The sequence below is a fragment of the Triturus cristatus genome, chromosome 3_1, assembly GCF_964204655.1.
Source record: "Triturus cristatus chromosome 3_1, aTriCri1.1, whole genome shotgun sequence".
Classification (NCBI taxonomy): domain Eukaryota; kingdom Metazoa; phylum Chordata; class Amphibia; order Caudata; family Salamandridae; genus Triturus; species Triturus cristatus.
Window position 1 is genome coordinate 743,354,563 of NC_140583.1, and position 23,938 is coordinate 743,378,500.

Here is a 23,938-nt window from a genome sequence, read left to right on the forward strand (position 1 = left end):
ATGTTTGGTGTTTCTGGAATCTGAATTTGAAATCCTAACTCATGGTGAATTTGGATTTTAAATAACAATTTTGAAAATGGCGCTTCTAAAAAGTTGACATTTTCTTCCTTTAGCCATTTGTTGCCTGTGCACTGTCTTTGGTCACATGCCTTGGTGTAGTTGGCAGCTGGGCTTTGTGTATTCCTCCTAGATAGCCCACACAATGGGAGCTTAGGTGTGACTGAATGGACCATTAGTGGCAGGATGGGAGGGAGGAGCTGGGACCAGCCTCACTTATACCTGAATAGGCAGTGTCCTGTCTCCACACAAACGGCTGCATATGCCCTGTAGGTATTCTGGCGCTAGAGCCAGGTAGGCAGGGCATCTGTACACTTCAAAAGCATGATTCTAGAAGTTTCTCCCCACTTCAAAGGCACAACTATGTATAAAGGAAGAACCTCAGTCACCACCATATACTTCTGGACCTGTGGATACTCTGCCAGGAAGAAGGACCACTGTGCTGCTGAAGGACTGCCACTCAGCTGTATGGCATTCTGATGGACTCCTGCTTTGCTGTGCTGACCTGTTTCCTGCTGCCTTCTTACCTGGGTGACAAGGACTGGACCTACATCTCTTGAACCCAGAACCCAGAGTGACTCCAAGTGAATTTGGCCAGCCTCCTAATCTGAAGCCTCTGGGGCTTAACAGGCTTCCGACAACCTTGCATCTGCATGTGGACTCACTTGTGGTTGAAGCTTGATGATGGCTCACATCCCACTCAACTAGTAACCCAGTTTCTGCCAAATATCTCTCATTTGCTTAATTCTAAATATCATCTTTATTATTTTGAGATATAAAGATTTATCTCTCAGGACCTATATGGCAAGAAATTACCCTGCTGTGCATGGGTACGTTCTATGTTCAGTCAGGTTAGGCATGCAGATGACTGGGCAACAGAGAAGTCCTGCTGGTAGGAGCACAAGATTGAGAATGACACAAGTTTACTCGTCACTAGCACACTTGCCAGGTTTATGGTGGAGTTGAGTCTTAAAGTAATACAGCGATATTTACAGCTACTAAAATATGTTTGCGTCAGTTATCAGGGAATTGAATACTAATGTCTTTTTTCACCTCAGAAAATATTTTTATAAAATGTATATTTACAAAATATTTTTAACATTGATGTTTCTTTTGTTTGCAGCACTTCTGGTGACATTTTATGCACTGATGATCTACAAGGTATTCTTCTCGGAATTTTTGATTGACTTAATGGGTTGGTAACTAAAAACGTGGCCAAAATTGGGAACTAACTAATGGTTACTAACAACGTGATTATAATCCAAATTTTAGGTAGATTTCTATTCAAGTATTTCATTTCCAGTAGACTTATCTGATTTAATGATATCCCTTCAGAGAAAATAATGAATATAATTTAAACAATGTCCTAATTAAGAGTAACACAGTTGACGTGCAAAATTCTCATTATGCAAATGTAACAGAAATGCAAAACTGACGTAGAGGTTTGTAATCCAATAAAAAAAAGTGACTCTAGAGGAGGTTACTTAATCTCACCTGAAATTTACAGTGAGTCTATTTGTTTTGTAAATGTATTTAATTTGGGAAACATTTTGTAAGATATACACATAGACTGATCCTTTTAGAATCATACAATGTCAGTCTAACAAGAACAGAAAATAGGTGATGAGCTAGGCAAAGGATAGTTTGAAAAGACAGGTTTTTTCCATAGGTCAAGATGGCAAGAGGTCAGGAGTGAATATCAAAAAATACTCCCTTGCACTAGGATTTTGCTAGGTCAATTTACATGTTTTACCTTGGCAGTCAGTAACTGGTGGATGACCTGCATTTCATTATCTTTTGGAGGTGGCAGAATATGTACTGGCATGAAAGCAGAGGTATAGCCTTTGGCAGGAAACAAGGATAGATACATACAGCCCCATCAAAGGAAAATTTCATTTGATATAATTCGATTTGGTCTTTCAGCCAGAGAGGAGTTTTTTTTGCTGTCTATGCCAGTGAATGTCGGAATCACAGCATGGGGTTATTTGTTTTAGCTTGTGACAAAGATAGCTATAATGTAATAGTTCACTCTGCAGCTCAAACTCACCCCCAGGAGAGTTTAGGAAAGAGATGAACATGAGGGTGTGAACGGCCATGGAATAATAACCAAATACTGCTTTTCGTTATCGTGGACCAGTTTTGAGTTTTGCACAAATTCTTCCAGATCCCTCTTGAAGAGTGATTATGTCTCATGATAAACTTTCTACTGTCTTCTTCTCAGACTGCCTATGCTGCTATGGTGGAAAAACATACACACTTCATGAAGAAATCTACCACACTGGAGATGGCATAAACTGCTTGACAGCCACTTGTGGGCCACATGGCCAAATTAAAAGGGACTACTTTTTCTGTGGCGAAACTCTTCCAGCTACTACAGGTCAGATCATGCTTCTCTTGACAATTGTAGATTATCGGTCTGCAGTATGCCTATTAGGATGTGTGTTCGTATGCAAATGTTTTTATGTGAAAGCCCCTTTCTGAATGTTCTACATGTGAGTTACAGAAATCATATAAAGCAGCAGGGTTTCACAATGTTATGTTTAACATATTTCCAGAGCAGGCCATACAGTCAGGAACGCTTGATATACATATACAGACATTCCTTCACTCACAACATTTAAAAAGTAACAAATGAGTTTAGGGAAAAACATTATTTAACATCATTAGCTGGCGTTCTCTTGCCCTGATGAGAGAAGTCAAGTGGATTCAGGGACGGTTGAGAAAGGGGGCTGCAGAGAGAAGCAGGGAATTTTTAATTCTGGAGAGCCCACTTGCTTCCCTGCAATAATCTTCTTCGTATCACTAATGTCAGTTTCACGCTTCATGACTTAACAGTCAGCATGGATGGGATCCAACCCCTTTTTTTGTAATCAGTTGATGAGCATCATATCATCCGGACCAAAAAAAGTAACTTGCACTCGTTTTTTGTCATAAGATATATATATATATATATATATATATATATATATATATATATATATATATATATATATATATATATATATATATATATATAATCATTGAGAAATCCACAAGTTTCAGGGACGTTATGGTTAGGAATTGGCATATAAAAAACATTTAAAATACCTTAGAAATTTAAGGAAAAAGATAAAGGTTACAGGCATGTTATAGTTAGGTTGACATCTCCCTCGTACATAACCAGAGAAATTCAGCTGTTATAGTTGGAGGATGAAGTCCCTTTCACTGCTGAGGGTCCTTAAGGGCCAACTACCCTACCTGTTACCTCCAGTAAGCCCCACACAGTGGCTTGCTGAGAGGTGGTCGCAGGCCACACACCCTTTCTCCACCACTCCGCAAACCCTCCTCCTGGCAGGCTCTTGGTTGGGGAATGAAATCCCCTTGCCTCTTGAGGGTCCCTGGGGACCAACTAGCTGTACTGTTACCTCTAGTAGGCCCCACACAGCTGGATTGCTGAGAGGTGGTCATAGGCCACTAACCCTTTCTCCAGCCCCTCACACTTTTTAAAATAGTCCAGTGAGGTGGTGGTTCCTGGGGCACTGGGGGGGCACGTGGCCCCCGCACTTTTTGAATACTAGCCCTGGGAAGGTAGCGGTCACTGGGGCTGTGTGGGGGGGGGCTGCAGCACCTCACACATCTTTGTAAATATAGCCCCAGGGAAGTGGGGGTCCTTGTGCTGCATGGGGGGCTGGAGAGCCCCACCGCCTTTTTAAGTGTAGCCCCCTCTGAGGTGGCAGTCCCCGGAGCTGCAAGGGGGCCGGGTGGCCTCCACTTAAAAAAAAATAGCCCCGGGGAGGTGGCAATCTATGGTGCTGCATGGGGTGATTGGAGCACCCCGCGTATTATAATGATAATAAAGCCCCAGGTAGGTGGCAGTCCCAGGTTATGTGGGGGGCAGTGTGACCCCTGTACTTTAAACTATAATCCCTGGGGAGGTGATGGTCCCAGGACAGCGGGGGCCCCTGCATCCAAATGTCTAATTGCCCCAGGGACCTGGCTCACCCGCGGACCGGAGCTTCGTTTTAGAAAACAAATGTGGCCAGATCCGCGGATCTACCTGAAGTGACTGCTCAATTAGTTTTGAAAATTTTGCTAAGATTCGTAAAATGGCACCGAAGTTATTAGCAAATCAAAAAACGCACTTTTCCTATGAAACTAGGTCCTAACTATAGCTACCTACTGGCTACCACCATATACGTATATAAATCATCAGTGAGTCATGAGTGATGTCACTGACCATGTCATGAATGATGTAATATGTGAGGTCCTAAGCAGTACATTACAGGGCGTAAGTAATAGTTAGCTCAGGTAACTATAACTGCTGAATTTCTATGGTTTCATACAAGTGAAATCTGAGCCTAACTATGACGTCCCTGTAACCTTCGCCTTTTCAGTGAATTTCTAAGGCTTTTTTATTTTGTTTCTTAACTATAACGTCCCTTTAACCTTTGTTTTTTGCAGTGAAAGCCTAAGGTTTATTATTGTGAATTCTTAACTATAACGTCCCTATAACCTTTGTTTTTTAAGTGAATTTCGAAGTTTAAAAAAAAAATCCTAACTGTAACCTGTACCCTTTGTGAATGTGTGTTTGTGAGTGGCTGTATAGGTCAATGAGTGCGTGTGTGAGTAGCTGTATGGGTCTGTGACTGGGTGAGTGAGTGGTTTTGGGAGTGTGATTCGCTTTATGGGTCTGTGACTAGATGTCTGAGTGGCTATGTGGGTCTCTAAGTGGGTGCGTGAGTGACTGAGTGGGTCAGTGAGTTGATACATGAGTGTCAGACTGGGTATCTTAGTTAGTGCCTAAGTGTCTGAGTGGATAAATGAGTGACTGACTGAGTGAGTCTGTGAGTGGCTGTGAGAGTGTCTGAGTGTGTCCATGAGTGGATGCATGAGTGCCTGAGTGGCTGTGAGAGAGTCTGAGCATGTCCATGAGTGGATGCATGAGTTCTGTGAGTGTGTGCAGGAGTGTCTGAGTGGTTCTATGGGTGCTTGTGAGAGTTTCTGAGTAGAACTGTTAGTGGGTCTGTTAGTGGGTGTGTGAGTGTCTGAGTGGGTCTGTAAGTGGGTGTATCAGTGTCTGAGTGGGTTTGTCAGTTGGTGTCTGACTATGTGGGTGGGTGTCTAAGTATCTGTGTGAGCATGTCAGTAGCTGTGTGAGTAACTGGGCCACAATGAAACTGCACCTGCCCCATTAACCACAGAGTCCACAGATTTGCACAAAATATCTACTCAACTGGAGTACTTTCTTCTGGTCAATAAGTAACTGCTACCTCATTGGGTAAATGTCCAGTGTGTAGACTACACTACATCTGTGCAATGGACGACAAGGAAATGTCTCCACTGGCCTTGTGTGCATTTCAGCAATGTGATTGTTCCTTCAGCATCCTTATCCAGAAATCTGTGATAACATGAATCTTCCTATTGAGAGGACAACAAGACTAAAGTAAATCTCCACCAAACAAGGGTAATTTCTCTTAGCTATATGAAGTAAGTTCTTCCTTGTTTGGTAAAAATGTCCTTATATTTATCCAGAGCTAGAGGGTCGGAGTATTTGTACCTTAACCCCTTTTCTATTTTCCTGCATTTTTATGGGACTCGGCTGAATCCAAGTCCCAAGATGACTGCCAACACTTCCTGATTGAAGTGTTAGCAGTCAATCAGAGCTCTGCACGAGCTCTCATTAGTCGCAAAGTCATCGCGATGGCCTCACAGTACTAGATATAGATGTGGATTTCTTTTAATTTCTCAAAAACTACTAATCGGGTTTACACCAAATAACAAAAAGTGCAATCTGAAGAACAAAACCTATTTTTTGCCAAATTTGGAATAATTCCGTTCAGCATTTTGGGCTGCAGTTGTGTTCAAAACTCCTATGGGAATTAATATAGGAAATGTACTCTTTTTGACCCCCCCCCCTTTTCTCACCAACCCCTTGCACTTAATGGGTCACTCTGAAACTTCCCATGCACAACTAGAATCACCTGTGCACTTGTTTGGGACAATTTCATGAAGATTTATCAAATGATGCCAAAGATATAGGCAAGTCAAAAAACGCTTTTCCTATGGAAACATGGTATACATATATATAGATATAAATATATATATATGACCAATTATACCATACTGGTGGATGCCAGTAGTTAGTCATAGTTAGGACCTGGTTTCCAGAGAAAGAGCATTTTTTAATTTGTCAGTACGTTTGGCATCATTTGACAAACCCTTGTGAAATTTTCAAAACGAGTGTGAAGCTCAATCTAGCTGCTGCCTTGAAAGTTTCGTGGTCATCCCTCAAACGGGGGCCGAGAAAAAGGGGGAGAATCCTAAAATACGTTTTCCCCATGGTAAATGCCATAGAGATTTTAGACACGACTACAGACCTAACTGCTGAATCGAATTACACCAAATTTGGCAGAATGGTAACTGTTGATCGTGAAACTGACCTTTTTGAAAATTGGTGTAAATTTGTCCAGTAGTTTTTGAAATAGTGAGGAAAATCCAATTTTGTATATATAGGGACACAAAGGCCGTGTGAACCCATCCTGATCTCATGCTGAGATCTGATTGGGTGCCAGCACTTCAAACCAGGAAGTGTTGGCTGCCATCTTGCTACTCAGCTTTAGCCAAGTCCCCCAAAAAATAAAAAAATAAAAGGGGGCAGGGTAAGAATTAACCCTGGGCAAAGCACTACGCTACGCTCGCGTAGTTTGCGCTACTTCGCACTACGTGAATTGCACATAGCACAGTGCAAACACGTGTAGCGTAGCGTAGTGCAGTGGTCATTTTTTTCTTGCTCCCGGTCCTCAACGTCAAGTTGGCGACCGCGAGCAAGCAAAATGACATTCCGACGAGACTTTTTCCTCATTCGCCATCAGCAACATCAACTTGCCGATCGCGAGCGTGGAAAACAAACCTCAGGTTTCTCATTGCGCGTGGTCGCGTATGCTCACGACCGCTGGCGATGAGAAACTACCAGTCCGCGTTGAGAAAGCTGCTGCTCGAGTAAAAATCTACTTGAGCGGCAGAAAACTACAGCTCGCACTGTGCAAGATGCCGTTTTCAATGATTGCACAGTGCCGGATGCTTGTCCGCACTGTGCAATCATTGAAAACGGCATCTTACACAGTGCGAACAGGGTACTACGCAGTTCGCGAAGTACTACGTGTAGCTCGCGTAGTGCGAAGTGCACTTTGCGTATCTACGCGTAGTGCTACTTCGCGAACTACGCCCAGGGTTAGTAAGAATACACTGACCCACAGGGCCTCTTTTGGGGGGTTCCAGAGGACCCGGGCAGGGCAAAAAACATCTTTTGAAAAAGAATGTTGGCATAGGCCATGCTGGAGCTGCAACTCCTGCACTTCTTCAGTAATAGGCCCGTGGGTGGGCCAGGTCCTGGGAGCATGTGGAACTTAAAGGAGGGGGGCACATAGGCCCCCTCTCCTAGGGCTCATAAATCTGTGGGGGGCTACCACTTCCTCAGGGCTTACAGGTTTTTAAAGGGAGGGCCACTCAGATGCCCCGGGGGATTACCACCTCACTGGGGCCACATTGTTAAAGATAAATTGGGGGCTTCATGGACCCCCCCCCATGGCCCGGGTACCACCACCTCCCCAAGGTGGGCCCTACTACAACATAGGAGGGGTCACAGACCCCTCCTGGAGCCCCCAGGGCTGGATCATGCTATGTCTTGGGGTGCCCACCCCCGGGACATAGCTGTTTGCTGTAGCTTCGTGGGAGCTCTAACCGCTCCTGTCAAGTGATAGAAAGCTCTCCACTTTCAGCAAGTGAGAGCTGTGGAAATGCTCTTGCTTGCTGAAAGTGGAGCATTTGTCTGTTTCTCTGCCTGCTGTAAAGCGAGTAGGGAAACAGACAAATTGATTTCAGACACAGGAAGCAGCATGTTTAGAATCTCCCTATGTCTGAATGTAATGCCGGCTTTGGCTTAGTGTTGTATAACTAGGTACGCTGACCAGCACCTTTAAGGGGACTACTTCTGACCAATCAACATAAATAAATAGATTGATTAACAAATTCATACTACCACCTCTCTCACCCTGCTTTAGCAATAGCTCCTGAATTATTTAGATTGGGAAATAAGCAACCAGATGGAGTTAAAAATGCACAGAGCTCTTTATTACCACAAGACATAGTAATTGACCATTACAATATTACAACATAGCACCACTGGTAGTACGACAACATACTTCAGGAGTAAAATATCTAGTGTTATAAGCTTCAAAATCATTGACTGGTGATCAGAAAGTGGGGTAGGACCATAGGCATTACATTCTAGATTAAGTATTTGTCATAAGGTCTAATGTTTCTATTTTTCTATATTTTTCATCAGAATCTACAACTGTATCTCCTTCTAAAAATACACAACCTATTGTTTCCACAACTCATGCCAGCAGTCAAAGCATTTCAACCACAAGTCACAGTGGTGGAAGCATTTCAACCACAAGTCACAGTGGCAACAACATGTCATCTACTAATGGAATAAATAAGAATACCTCAGCTACTTCCAGCAACAGCGGGAACCTTCTAACTTCTCAAAGGAGCACTGAGAGCAGCACAGCATCTCTAAGCAGTCGTATGTCTACTACTAGCATCCAGCAATCCACTTCCACTACGGCTGGTACGTTACAGTTTAACATTTTGAAACCCATAAACACTATGGTCAGATTTAATAGTGCTTTTTTTCCAGAAAGTCTCATCTTTCTAGTTACCATTGAGGGAGTTGAATCTGTTTGAAGAACTTGATTAAAAAAAAGTGTTCCTTGAGTTACGCAATTAATAATCATTGAGCGGACTGGCACAGTGATGTATGACAGCGATGCAGAAAGTGGTTGTTTGTTGAAATACGTGACACAATAAAAGGCTCTTGATTAAAGGCTTTTGATGAGTTACCTTGGCTGAGAGTTTGAATATTTCTCTTAAGACACCCATCCATCTCCAATGACATTTAGCCTTACCCTACACCTGGTTAACTTGACCAAAAGCACACAAAGCATGTACTTTGGCTATACCCAGCATTCCCCTGTGACAGTGTGTGGCCTTTGCTGATGTCATGAACCAATTCCCGTATTTTTATTTATTCATTTCTTGTTTTGTGAAGCAAAAATCTGGTCCCCTGGGATATTGAATTCTTTTCAGATAAAAGTTAAAATATAGTAGGTATATACAGTTGAAGGAAAAAAACTGCTATATCAAAGTATATACACAAAAAGACAATGATAGAAACACATATATTTGACATTGTTAATTGGGCATAAAATAGTATAATGTTCAGCGAGTGAGGTGGTTCTGAAAGAGAAGGGTTGTGAGATGTCTCTTGAAAGCATTGTACGCCGTATTAGCACTGAGTAGGGGAAATGGAATGGAGTTCCAGACTGTAGGACCACTTCCAAAGAAGGGTTGGTGAAGTGCTTTTGTCTTGACAGCTAGTGCTTCCGAGAGGGGCGAGAGGTAACAGAAATTGTCAGTTCTGTTGAAAGACAATACGGGGCTTTCCATAAATAGATATGTGTACTGTTTGTGTGTACGGTAAACAAATGTATACATTTTAATATGCTCCTTGCCACAATGGAGAGCCAGTTGAATTCCCAAGGATTTGGGTGTAGTAGTCAGATCTTCTTGTGCTGATGATTAGGTGAGCCCCAGAGTTTCGAGCAGTTATTAAAAGAACAAAATTAGATTTTCGGAAACTGACTAGAAGGGAGATTCCATAGTTCAGGCTATAGAGGACTAGGTTTTAGACAATCATTTGAAGCTTATGAACAGAATAAAGGACGTAATTACTCATTGGAGGCTGTTTGGCACTGAGAATTTTTGACTAGGACACTAATGAGGAGCAGAAATTTTAGGGTTTTGTCTACTATGAAGCCCAACGGCTTAGTGCTGTCAATAAAGGCTGGTTTTGAATTACCCTAGAAGTGAGGGTACAAGCCAGCACAAAACGAAGAGTGGAGTATTTTTGAGGGGAGGAGAATAGGAAGAACTCTGTCTTCAGGGAAGAATGGTTTCAGTGGTGTAAAGACTTCAAGGCTTGCAAGGTATTGAGGATGTTCAATAGGTTGCCAATGTCCTCTAGGGAGGACATTTTTATGTACATTTGTGTCATCAGCCTAAAGGTGGAAGGATATGCTTGAGTTTCTCAGCAAGAATCAGAGTGACTCATGTACCGACTGAAGAGCTTAGGAGGAAAAATGTACCCTTCGGGGATGCCTAAGATTATGTATATTTGTAAAGAGCACTATCACCCACAATTGTATCCTGGCGCTGAGCAGGTGTTTGTGCCTAGCCCTGCCTATGGTAGGCTGATTATTTAAAAAGCCAGGTATTCAGCTTCTTGCATAGTTCAAAAAGACATGAGGAGGCTCTGATGTGTCGTAGGTTGCCTTTCCATGCTTTAGGAGCGATGTAAGAGAATGCCTGTCTTTGTGATCTGGTTCTGTGTATGTGTGGGATGTGTGCAAGTAGGAATCCTGTGGAGCGGAGGTGCCTGGGTGGAAGGAGATGTGCCTGTTCATGTAGATGGGGCTTGAGTTGTGCATTGCTTTGAATGTTTGTGTGAGGAGTTTGAAATGAGTTTGCTTGTGGATCGGGAGCCAGTGGATCTCCTCAAGGTGTGGTGTGATGTGAGTTCTGTGTGGGAGGTTGAGGTTGATTCTGACTGCTGAGTTCCGAATGATCCCAGCAAAGAGGGTGCTGCCATGGTCCGACTTTCTGGTATTTAGAGTGTGAGTGACAAATTACTTTTGGTGCTTGGGAGCCATTTGAAGATTATCCTCAGCATCTTCAGGGTGTGGAAGCAGGATGCAGTGAGGGCATTGACTTGTGCGGGAATATCCAGGTTGCTGATGATGAATTATTGTAAGGATCCTGGTGTGTGTTCAAGGTGTGGATCCAAGTTCAGTCGGCCACCAGTTGGAGTTCCATGGTGAGGTGTTCTTCCCAAAGATCGCTATTTCTTTCTTGTTGGTGTTGATCTTAAGACCGTTTGCTTCCATCCAGTTAGCAGCTTCAATCATGCAGGAGGTGAACTTTCTTGTGTTGGGGATTTTGTCCGAGAGGGAGACTATAAGTTGTGTGTCATTTTTAATGGAGAGTGCTAGGTTTATTTGCTGTGAGTGATTAGTTAGATAAGAGTAGTACCATTTCAGGACAGTGCCTCTAAGCCCCAACACTAGTTTAGGAATGTTTAAAAGGTTGTATGGTTAACAAGGTGAAATGTTGCTGGCATGTTGAGGGGGATAGTAATGGAAGAGTCACTATTGACTACTATGTATAATTTGGCTTCAAATATGTTAAGAATATCTTATTCCGTGCTACATCCTTTTCTGAAACCTGATTGCAGAAATTACATTAAATTTGTTTTCCTTGCGGTGGAGTGCTAGTTGTTTGTTACTATAGATCTCTAGGATCTTCACTAGAAATGGAAGATTGGTTAACGGTCAAAAACTGTTAAGGTACTCCAGGTTATCTCCTTGTTTCTTTTGGTAAAAGGGTGACTTGGTCAATATTCAGAAAGTCAGGAACTATGCCTTGACTCACAGAGGAGTTGATCACTTAGGTTAACAATGGGATGATTTAGTTATGAATATCTTTTAGAACTTTGGCTGGAACTGGATCAAAGAAGCAAGAGAAGTTATTAATATATGAGATACAAACACGTTGTTGTGTATTTACTTGATAAATCATCAATTGGCATTTGAGAAAGGTCGGAAGGGAGAGAACAATATAATCTTTGTATTTTGTCATGGAGAAAGAAGAAGAGAATTTCTTACAGTTTCTTATAGGATAGGATTGAGGGGGATCACTGCCAGAATATCGACAGTCAGAATATCTAGTGACAAAAATATCAATGCAAAAATATTGATGTCCAGAATATCGAAGTCCTATCTACATAATGGTAAGTACAAAAATATCGAGAACAAAAATATCGTTGTTAAAAATATAACTTCAAGTTAGCCACCGCGAGCAAGCAAAATGACATTCCGACGAGACTTTTTCCTCGTTCGCCATCAGCAACATCAAGTTGCCGATCGCGAGCGTGGAAAACAAACCTCAGGTTTCTCATTGCGAGTGGTCGCGTATCCTCGCGACCGCTGGCGAGGAGAAACTACCAGTCCGCGTTGAGAAAGCTGCTGCTCGAGTAAAAATCTACTTGAGCGGCAGAAAACTACAGCTCGCACTGTGCAAGATGCCGTTTTCAATGATTGCACAGTACCTGATGCTTGTCCGCACTGTGCAATCATTGAAAACGGCATCTTGCACAGTGCGAACAGGGTACTGCGCAGTTCGCGAAGTGCTACGTGTAGCCCGCGTAGTGCGCAGTGCACTTTGCGTATCTACGCGTAGCGCTACTTCGCGAACTACGCCCAGGGTTAGTAAGAATACACTGACCCACAGGGCCTCTTTGGGGGGTTCCCGAGGACCCGGGCCGGGCAAAAAACTTCTTTTGAATTAGAATGTTGGCATAGGCCATGCTGGTGCTGCAACTCCTGCACTTCTTCAGTAATAGGCCCGTGGGTGGGCTAGGTCCCGGGAGCATGTGGCACTTACAGGAGGGGGGCACACAGGCACCCTCTCCTAGGGCTCATAAATATCTGGGGGGCTACCACTTCCCCAGGGCTTACAGGTTTTTTAAGGGAGGGCCACTCAGATGCCCCGGGGATTACCACCTCACTGGAGCCACATTGTTAAAGATAAATTGGGGGCTTCATGGACCCCCCCATGTCCCGGGTACCTCCACCTCCCCAAGGTGGGCCCTACTACAACATTGGAGGGGGTGACAGACCCCTCCTGGAGCCTGCAGGGCTGGATCATGCTATGTCTCGGGGTGCCCACCCCCGGGACATAGCTGATTGCTGTAGCTTCGTGGGAGCTTTAACCCCTCCTGTCAAGCCATAGAAAGCGCTCCACTTTCAGCAAGTGAGAGCTGTGGAAATGTTCTTGCTTGCTGAAAGTGGAGCATTTGTCTGTTTCTCTGCCTGCTGTGAAGTGAGTAGGGAAACTGACAAATTGATTACAGACACAGGAAGCAGCATGTTTAGAATCTCCCTATGTCTGAATGCAATGCCGGCTTTGGCTTAGTGTTGTATAACTAGGTACGCTGACCAGCACCTTTAAGGGGACTTCTTCTGACCAATCAACATACATATATAGATTGATTAACAAATTCATACTACCACCTCTCTCACCCTGCTTTAGCAATAGGTCCTGCATTATTTAGTTTGGGAAATAAGCAACCACATGGTGTTAAAAATGCTCAGAGCTCTTTATTACCACATGACATAGTAATTGACCATTACAATATTACAACATAGCACCACTGGTAGTACAACAACACACTTCAGGAGTAAAATATCTATTGTTATAAGCTTCAAAATCATTGACTGGTGATCAGAAAGTGGGGTAGGACCATAGGCATTACATTCTAGATCAAGTATTTGTCATAAGGTCTAATGTTTCTATTTTTCTAAATTTTTCATCAGAATCTACAACTGTATCTCCTTCTAAAAATACACAAGCTATTGTTTCCACAACTCTTGCCAGCAGTGGAAGCATGTCAACCACAAGTCACAGTGGTGGAAGCATTTCAACCACAAGTCACAGCGGCAACAACATGTCATCTACTAATGGAATAAATAAGAATACGTCCACTACTTCCAGCAACAGCGGGAACCTTCTAACTTCTCAAAGGAGCACTGAGAGCAGCACAGCATCTCCAAGCAGTCGTATGTCTACTACTAGCATCCAGCAATCCACTTCCTCTACGGCCGGTACGTTATAGTTTAACAATAAAAACATTTTGAAACCCATAAACACTATGGTCAGATTTAATAGTGCTTTTTTACAGAAAGTCTCATCTTTCTAGTTACCATTGAGGGAGTTGAGTCTGTTTGAAGAACTTGAGAAAAAAAAGTGTTCCTTGAGTTACGCAATTAATAATCATTGAGCGGCCTGGCACAGTGATGTATGACAGCGATGCAGAAGGTGGTTGTTTGCTGAAATACATGACACAATTAAAGGCTCTTGATTAAAGGCTTTTGATGAGTTACCTGGGCTGAGAGTTTGAATATTTCTCTTAAGACACCCATCCATCTCCAATGACATTTAGCCTTACCCTACACCTGGTTAACTTGACCAAAAGCACACAAAGCATGTACCTTGGCTATACCCAGCATTCCCCTGTGACAGTGTGTGGCCTTTGCTGATGTCATGAACCAATTCCCGTATTTTTATTTATTCATTTGTTGTTTTGAAAAGCAAAAATCTGGCCCCCTGGGATATTGAATTCTTTTCAGATAAAAGTTAAAATATAGTAGGTATATACAGTTGAAGGAAAAAAACTGCTATATCAAAGTATATACACAAAAAGACAATGATAGAAACACATATATTTGACATTGTTAATTGGGCATAAAATAGTATAATGTTCAGCGAGTGAGGTGGTTCTGAAAGAGTAGGGTTGTGAGATGTCTCTTGAAAGCATTGTACGCGGCATTAGTACTGAGTAGGGGAAATGGAATGGAGTTCCAGACTGTAGGACCACTTCCAAAGAAGGGTTGGTAAAGTTCTTTTGTCTTGACAGCTAGTGCTTCCTAGAGGGGCGAGAGGTAACAGAAATTGTCAGTTCTGTTGAAAGACAATACGGGGCTTTCCATAAACAGATATGTGTACTGTTTGTGTGTACGGTAAACAAATGTATCAATTTTAATATGCTCCTTGCCACAATGGAGAGCCAGTTGAATTCCCAAGGATTTGGGTGTAGTAGTCAGATCTTCTTGTGCTGATGTTTAGGTGAGCCCCAGAGTTTCGAGCAGTTATTAAAAGAACAAAATTAGATTTTCGGAAACTGACTAGAAGGGAGATTCCATTGTTCAGGCTATAGAGGACTAGGTTTTAGACAATCATTTGACGCTTATGGACAGAATAAAGGACGTAATTACTCATTGGAGGCTGTTTGGCACTGAGCATTTTTGACAAGGACACTAATGAGGAGCAGACATTTTAGGGTTTTGTCTACTATGAAGCCCAACGGCTTAGTGCTGTCGATGAAGGCTGGTTTTGAATGACATAGAAGTGAGGGTACAAGCCAGCACAAAATGAAGAGTGGAGTATTTTTGAGGGGAGGAGAATAGGAAGAACTCTGTCTTCAGGGAAGAATGTTTTCAGTGGTGTAAAGACTTCAAGGCTTGCAAGGTATTAAGGATGTTCAATAGGTTGCCAATGTCCTCTAGGGAGGACATTTTTATGTACATTTGTGTCATCAGCCTAAAGGTGGAAGGATATGCTTGAGTTTCTCAGCAAGAATCAGAGTGACTCATGTACCGACTGAAGAGCTTAGGTGGAAAAATGTACCCTTCGGGGATGCCTAAGGTTATGTATATTTGTAAAGAGCACTATCACCCACAATTGTATCCTGTCGCTGAGCAGGTGTTTGTGCCTAGCTCTGCCTATGGTAGGCTGATTATTTAAAAAGCCAGGTCTTCAGCTTCTTGCATAGTTCAAAAAGACATGAGGAGTCTCTGATGTGTCGTAGGTTGCCTTTCCATGCTTTAGGAGCGATGTAAAAGAATGCCTGTCTTTGTGTATGTGTGGGATGTATGCAAGTAGGAGTCCTGTGGAGCGGAGGTGCCTGGGTGGAAGGAGATGCAACTGTTCATGTAGATGGGGCTTGAGTTGTGCTTTGCTTTAAATGTTTGTGTGAGGAGTTTGAAATGAGTTTGTTTGTGGATCGGGAGCCAGTGGATCTCCTCAAGGTGTGGTGTGATGTGAGTTCTGTGTGGGAGGTTGAGGTTGATTCTGACTGCTGAGTTCTGAATGATCCCAGCAAAGAGGGTGCTGCCATGGTCCAACTTTCTGGTATTTAGAGTGTGAGTGACAAATTACTTTTGGTGCTTGGGAGCCATTTGAAGATTATCCTCAGCATCTTCAGGGTGTGGAAGCAGGATGCAGTGAGGGCATTGACTTGTGCGGGAATATCCAGGTTGCTGATGATGAATTATTGTAAGGATCCTGGTGTGTGTTCAAGGTGTGGGTCCAAGTTCAGTCGGCCACCAGTTGAAGTCCCATGGTGAGGTGTTTTTCCCGAAAATCGCTATTTCTTTCTTGTTAGTGTTGATCTTAAGACCGTTTGCTTCCATCCAGTTAGCAGCTTCAATCATGCAGGAGGTGAACTTTCATGTGTTGGGGATTTTGTCCGAGAGGGAGAATATAAGTTGTGTGTTATTTTTAATGGAGAGGGCTAGGTTTATTTGCTGTGAGTGATTGGTTAGATAAGAATAGTACCATTTCAGGACAGTGCCTCTAAGCCCCAACACTAGTTTAGGAATGTTTAAAAGGTTGTATGGTTAACAAGGTGAAATGTTGATGGCATGTTGAGGGGGATAAGAATGGAAGAGTCACTATTGACTACTATGTATAATTTGGCTTCAAATATGTTAAGAATATCTTATTCCGTGCTACATCCTTTTCTGAAACCTGATTGCAGAAATTACATTAAATTTGTTTTCCTTGCGGTGGAGTGCTAGTTGTTTGTTACTATAGATCTCTAGGATCTTCACTAGAAATGGAAGATTGGTTAACGGTCAAAAACTGTTAAGGTGCTCCAGGTTATCTCCTTGTTTCTTTTGGTAAAAGGGTGACTTGGTCAATATTCAGAAAGTCAGGAACTATGCCTTGACTCACAGAGGAGTTGATCACTCAGGTTAACAATGGGATGATTTAGTTATGAATATCTTTTAGAACTTTGGCTGGAACTGGATCAAAGAAGCGAGAGAAGTTATTAATATATGAGATACAAACACGTTGTTGTGTATTTACTTGATAAATCATCAATTGGCATTTGAGAAAGGTCTGAAGGGAGAGAACAATATAATCTTTGTATTTTGTCATGGAGAAAGAAGAAGAGAACTTCTTACAGTTTCTTATAGGATAGGATTGAGGGGGATCACTGACAGAATATCGACAGTCAGAATATCTAGGTACAAAAATATTGATGCAAAAATATCGATGTCCAGAATATCGAATTCCTATCTACATAATGGTAAGTACAAAAATATCGAGAACAAAAATATCGTTGTTAAAAATATAATTTTTTTAATGTTTAAACAATAATGTAAAATAAAATAAATAATACATTTAATTAAAAAAACAGTTAAAATTATTAAATTATTTTTTAAAATTATAAGTAATACATATAGGTGCCGATTCCGATCCTATAAAACCCGGGTACGAATGGTCGTACGGAGCGTATTCTCCGTACGACTCGTACCCGGGAAATCCATCTTACAAACCAGCAAGTACGATTCGTACAGACATACCATTTCCGTACGAATCGTAAAAAACACTGGGGCAGATTTATGAGGCCCTTGCGCCTCATTTACGCCGCCGTTGCGTCACTTTTGTGACGCAGCGGCGGCGCAAATCCTGCGCCATGCTGCGGGGTATTTACAACGTGACGCATCTGGGAGATGCGTCACGTTGTAAAGCCCTGCGCCAGCAGTAGGCGTACCTGTGCAGGGGGGGGCGTTCCATCGCAGGAATGCCTCCGAAAAGTGGCTGAGTGAAATCTACAAGATTTCACTCAGTCACTTTTCAGCCCATGCTGCGTCAAAACCCTGCACCCGCTTGAAGCAGGCGTAAGGATTGACGCAGCATTGTGAAGATAGGTCCCCCCAAAACATTGCTGGAGCTGCGTCGCGCTTGCGACGCAACTCCAGCAATGCGCCACTTTTACGGCACTGATGCGTCACGCATCTGTGCCGTTTTTGCCCCATGGTGCGCCGCATTGTAAATGCGGCGCATCCATGGTGGCGGAGCTGTGGCGCACAATAACTGGCGCATCCCTGCTGATATGCAGGGATGCGCCAGTTATTATAAATCTGCCCCACTGTATGGCTAAAATATACCTACTATTCTGATCCTGGGCAGCGCGTACGCGACGTCCGCACGGAGTCAGGCAGTGTTTTACGGACCAGCAAGTACGATTCGTACCTACAGCACTCCGCAAAAAGTGCCGGAAAAGCTAAGTACGCTGCGATGCACGACGAAAAGGGGGCCCGGTATGCGACGTACATGCCATCAACCACATCGTACGTGTCATCATGTACAGTGCGTACCCCAACATTGCATATGTACGGTGCGTACATACGCGCTGTTGGGTTACGCACCGTAGATAGGCCAACAGTGCGTATGTACGGTGTGTATTTCCGCACCACACCCCTCCACCCGCATATGTCCGCACCGTACCTCAGGTGTACCCCAATCCTCACGTATGTACGGTTTGTACATACGCGAGGATTGGGGTACACCTGGGGTACGTTGCGATCATACGCGGGTGGGGGGTACAGTGCGGACATACGCGGGTGGGGGTGTACGGTGCGGACATACGCGGGTGGGGGGGAGGCTGGGGGGGCCGTGCGACTCATACCCCGGGCACAAGTGTACCCGGGGTAGGGGTCGTACAAAGTTCGCTCCGTACAGGACGTTTTCCATACACTTGTGTATTCGGAACGCCGGTATGGATCGGACTTGTGCGCTCGGACTTCAGTTTTACGACTCGTACGTAAAACTGTCCGGGGGCGTCTCATAGACCTTTTCCCGATACGATTCATATGTATTTCTTAACGTACAAATCGTACTTCACCGGTTGTACGGGACTTGTACGATTCGTACGTAAAAAAATACAGATACTAGTCGTACGGTAATATTTTTTAACGGATCGGAATCGGCACCATAATGTAAAAATAAATTAAACATATATATGTTTAAAATATAATATATACTTACTCAATAATATTTATAAATAATTATTTTATATATACACATACACCAATAATATACATTTAAAATGTAAAATATATAGAACAAATTCAAATATTACAATATTTTTAATCATTTTAAATACATTTTACACTACATTAACTAAAACAGTAGAGAAAATATTGGATAGCGGAGGGAATACAATTACTATTCCTACTCCAGAGAGTGCAACAGTAGGGAAGTGTTGGATAGCGTAGGGGTAAAAATTACTAATTCCACGCTAGTGAGTGCAAGAGTAGGGAAAGTGTTGGATAGCGTAGGGGTAAAAATTACTATTCCTACTCCAGAGACGGCAAGAGTAGGGAAAGAGTTGGATAGCTTAGGAATAAAAATTACTATTCCCACTCCAGAGAGTGCAAGAGTAGGGAAAGTGTTGGATAGCGGAGGGGTAAAAATTACTATTCCCTCTCCAGTGAGTGCAACAGTAGGGAAAGTGTTGGATAGAGGAGGGGTAAAAATTACTGTTCCCACTCCAGTGAGTGCAACAGTAGGGAAAGTGTTGGATAACGTAGAGGTAACAATTACTATTACCACTCCAGAGAGTGCAAGAGTAGGGAAAGTGTTGGATATCGTTGGGGTAAAAATTAGTATTCCCACTCCAGAGAGTGCAACAGTAGGGAGTACGATGGCAGTTTTTCACTGCCTTTTCGTGCCGGTTTTTCCGGCACGAAAAGGCAGTCGGAAACTGTCTTTGGGGGCCCCCAGTAGGGCCCCTATGGGTGGGAGGCTGCCGAAGGGTGGCCTGGAGGCACCTATGGTGCCCCTCTGTGGATCACTGCACCCGGTGGCAGGCACCTTGGGGTGCTGGCCACAGGGTGCAGGGATAAACTGCACCCCTGCTTTTCACAATGCAACCATGCATTCCACTCGGAATGCATGCTTGCATTGTGAAGTATATGAGTGCGACCGAACCCTGTTCGGTCGCATCGTACTTGCAGGGCCGTAAACGGCGACAGATGGTGGGTCGGTTACGGCTCCTGACCGATGTCGGATGGACCTGAGTCCGTCCGACCGACATCAGAATCAGCCCCTGAGGCCCCCGCATCGTACTTGCAGGGCCGTAACCGATGACAGAAGGTCAGTCGGTTATGGCTCCTGACCGATGTCGGACAGACCTGAGTCCGTCCGACATCTCAATCAGCCCTTGAGGGGCTGATTCTGATGTCGGACGGGCTCAGATCCGTCCGACATTGGTCAGGAGCCGTAACCAACCGACCTTCTGTCATCGGTTACGGCCCTGCAAGTACGATGCGACCGAACAGGGTTCGGTCGCACTTGTATACTTCACAATGCAAACATTTATTCCGAGTGGAATGCTTGCTTGCATTGTGAAAAGCAGGGGTGCAGTTCATCCCTGCACCTTGTGGCCGGCACCCCAAGGTGCCTGCCACCGGGTGTAGGGATCCAGAGAGAGACACCATAGGTGCCCCCAGGCCGCCATTCGGCAGCCTCCCACCCATGAGGGACCTACTGGGGGCCCCCAAAGACAGTTTCCGACTGCCTTTTCATGCTGGAAAGACCGGCACGAAAAGGCAGTGAAAAACTGCCATCGTACTCCCTTGGTCGCAAGAGGCGGCCGGGGGAGTACTGAGGGATTTCCGGATGGCGGACGGGCTCTCTGAGCCTCTTGTCCGCAATCCGGAAATCCGAGTCGGATTCCTTTCCGACCGAGCCCCTCAGAATGGCTCGGTCGGAAAGGAATCCGTCCGACACGTTCCGATTCGGTCGGAAGGGCTCCGACCATCGTTCGGAGCCCTTCTGACCGAAATCAGAATTGGCTCCTTAATAGTGTATTGTGCTTGTTCCGGCGGAATGTGCAGAAAGTAAACGGTGCTTGTGAATACACTTTTATTACCTTCTTAATTGCAGTGGTGGCTGTTGATCTTTAAAAGTAGTGCGGTATAATACTTGCCCTGAATTGTAGTGAATGTGTAAGGGGTGAGCCCAACCTCATTAAGTGAGGGGTCTTGGGTAATTCCCCTGACCACTGAGATTATTTTTTTTTTAAACTGGGTCAAATAATGCATTTTAGAGCACAATTTAAACATACATTTGCCGACAAGTCATTTGCTGTGAAAATGTACTCATTAAATATTAAATTCTGTCATGGTGTTCCCCCTGGGTTGGTCACAGGTGCTGGCCATGCTAAAAATGACATTCAGTATGCCAGTGCCTAAATTTTCCCATGAGTTTCTGTATACGCTGGGAATTTCCTTCAGAATGCCAGGGTCAACGCTCAGACTAGCAAACATACCACTACATTATCAATCAGGCAAACATACATTGATTTACTCACGCTCATTCTAACTCAGACTCATTCATTCTCATTCACTTGCACTTATTTATTCAATGTTCTTGCACTCACTCTTTCTCTCATTCACCAGGGGATTAATTATGATTCTGGCAGTCCACGGACCGCCAGACTCATGGGGGGCCCGACAACAGCGGTCTCCAGACCACCCCTATTTCGATTAGGTGGTTGGACTACCATTGTCCCGCCGCAGCGCCAGGGAACCACTTACCCTGGTTGTGTTGCAACAGTCGGGAGGCGGTAATATGCTTGGCGAGACCGCCGCAGTCCTGCCAAGCATATTACGAGTGTCATCTCCTCTGGCGGTGTCATGGAGATTCCTACTCCATAACCACTATGGTGGAGAAGAAAGAAAGGGCGCCCTATGCCTTGTCCGCATGGGGATGCATGCAAGGGGAAACAACTTATGCCCCCATATGCATGAACCCCAGTTCCTGCACGTCATGGACTTATCAGTCCATGCAGTGCAAGAACTGTTTTTGGCGTTTCAATTGTGATGCTCATTTTCAGGGCACCGCCTTGAGAACATCCAAAAAAAAGCCCGCCAGACAGAAGAAAATTCATAATATGGTGGGCGATCTGACCAAGGCTTTGACATTGCAGGCAGCTGGACGGACCCTGCACCGCACCGCAAAAGTCATAATCAAGACCTAAGCGTCACTCATTTACACTCTTACTCACACTTACTCTGACACACTCATATTTTTATGCTCACTCACATTCACTTGCCCTCACTTTTACTCTTGACCATTCATTCTCACTTATTTTCTAATCTGGGGTCGATTCCGATCCGGGTCGGAAAGCACTCCAACCGAGCTGGATCCGGAGTGTTTTCTGACCGAGCCGGAGTCCTGCAGTCCGACCGAGCGAGTACGATGTGGCCGTATGCTGCGGGACTCGGTTCAGTCGGACTCCCATAGAAGTCAATGGGAGCCGGTCGAGCGACGCGCACATGGGCTCCCATTGACTGAATGGGTACGTCGCGGAAAAGTGCGCCACCTACAGTGGGTACGTGTCAGTGCCATCCGCACCATACATGCCTGTGTTGGGGAGACCCATTGGTCTCCCCCAGTGTCTGAGTCGTAGGGCTGCGGGTGACAGGGAGTCCGACGCGGACCCCCAAAGGCAACCACCCGGACAATTTGCAAGCCGGACACTTCGGCTTGCACAGGCTGTCCGACGCGTACATCGTACTGGCTCGGTTGTGAATCGCATCCATTGCACGCCTCGGTTAGCTTACGACCGAGACGTACGGAGCGGTTCGGACCCAGAAACGACTCAGTCGGTGAATTTCATGTAGCTCGCATCGTACTTGCTCACTCGTACAGCTGTACGAGTCGGCTGGAAAAAAAGCGTACGGCTCATAGTTTTTCCAGCCAGATCGCGTTCGGTGCCCTGCCGACCCGGATCGGATCGGCCCCTCTAAGTCATTCGTTCTCACTCCTTCGCCTGCACTCACTTATGTATTTTTATTCACTCACCTACACTTCCTCTCACTCATTCATTCTCAAATAGGCCCCGATTTGCAAAACAGTCACGGAACGCTGCACAGCAGCCAAAAATGCTGTGCTGCATGACACAGAGGGAGCAGGAAAGTGCCATATCTAGAGAGACATGGCTCTCTCTTCCACCATCCCTAGCACAGGTGCAGATTTTAGCTACCATGACCTGGCACACACCTTAGCGCCATAGTGCTAGAATGAATGTGTGAGTCTACGATAGGTTTAGTGCTGAGCACACTTAAAAAATGTTCCTACCTTGTATGTGTTCTGCACAGTGCAGCAAGCATTCAAAGTCAGAAAAGAAAGGAGAAATAAAATCTTTTCTCCTCTTAATGCCTCCTTTTAAATGGCATTCATTTTTGGCTCCAAACCTTGTTTACTATTGTTTGTAGAGTGGGTTTTGTGTCAAAAGGCATGAGTGGTTGCATGGGAATGCCCATATACCACATATGGAAAACCCCCTTGCTGCTAAGTAATGCAAAGCAGTGCGTTGTGCTGCTTTGCGTTACGTTTAGGTCACTTTCCAGCACAAAACACATTTTGCACTAGAAAGTAAATTAGGAAAACAATATTTTGTGCTGGTTAGCAACACTTTTGTGATGCTAATCCAGTACAAAATGTTTGTAAATCTACTCCTTAATATTACTTACTGTACCTCACTCATTATCAGTCACATACTCACAACATACATATAAAAGCATTTAATTTTACTTATCTCAGCTGCTAGAGAAGGTCTAGCTCCTGTTGATTTATTTTTTATTACACTAACAATGAATAATAAAAAAATACTCAAAAATTGGTATAATAGAAAATGGGCAGAAAGCAAGATGAATGGAGCATCCATGCCCATAGGGTTTGGCAGCTCCCTGTTCCTGGCACTGATTATGTCATCTTTGACATCAAAGTCACAAAAACAGTGGCAAGTGTCACAAGGGGCAACAAAAGCAAAAAGAACAGATAATGGCTGGAATGCTGAACAATGCAAATATTCACCCCCAGTCAACAGATCCGGGCTTAATCCATTGTATTTTCCCACCACACCACCCCAGTTTGGACCCCCCCATAGGTTAATCAGTCTTGACCCTGTTCCTCATATGAACAGCCAAGCCTGAACTGCCAGGCCAGGTCCTCCCAGGACCAGAAACAAGCATCCTGGGGCCAGTTTTGGGGTATCAGCTTCAGGGCTGATTTGCATATGGTTGGGTCCAAACAGGAAAGATGTGGTGAACAAAATAACAATGAATTAAACCCAGATCTGTGA

General features: G+C 44.2%; 1 protein-coding gene across 1 annotated transcript in view; it reads left to right on the forward strand.

The window, feature by feature from the left end:
* LOC146860906 (mucin-5B-like) overlaps nucleotides 1-23,938 on the forward strand; it is an 814,361-nt gene that overhangs the window by 667,520 nt on the left and 122,903 nt on the right. The window contains exons 27-30 of the mRNA XM_085644901.1: nucleotides 1,181-1,218; nucleotides 2,279-2,434; nucleotides 8,381-8,668; nucleotides 13,530-13,817. Of these exons, the coding sequence (XP_085501027.1) occupies nucleotides 1,181-1,218; nucleotides 2,279-2,434; nucleotides 8,381-8,668; nucleotides 13,530-13,817 (770 nt within the window). The remainder of the gene's footprint in view (nucleotides 1-1,180; nucleotides 1,219-2,278; nucleotides 2,435-8,380; nucleotides 8,669-13,529; nucleotides 13,818-23,938) is intronic.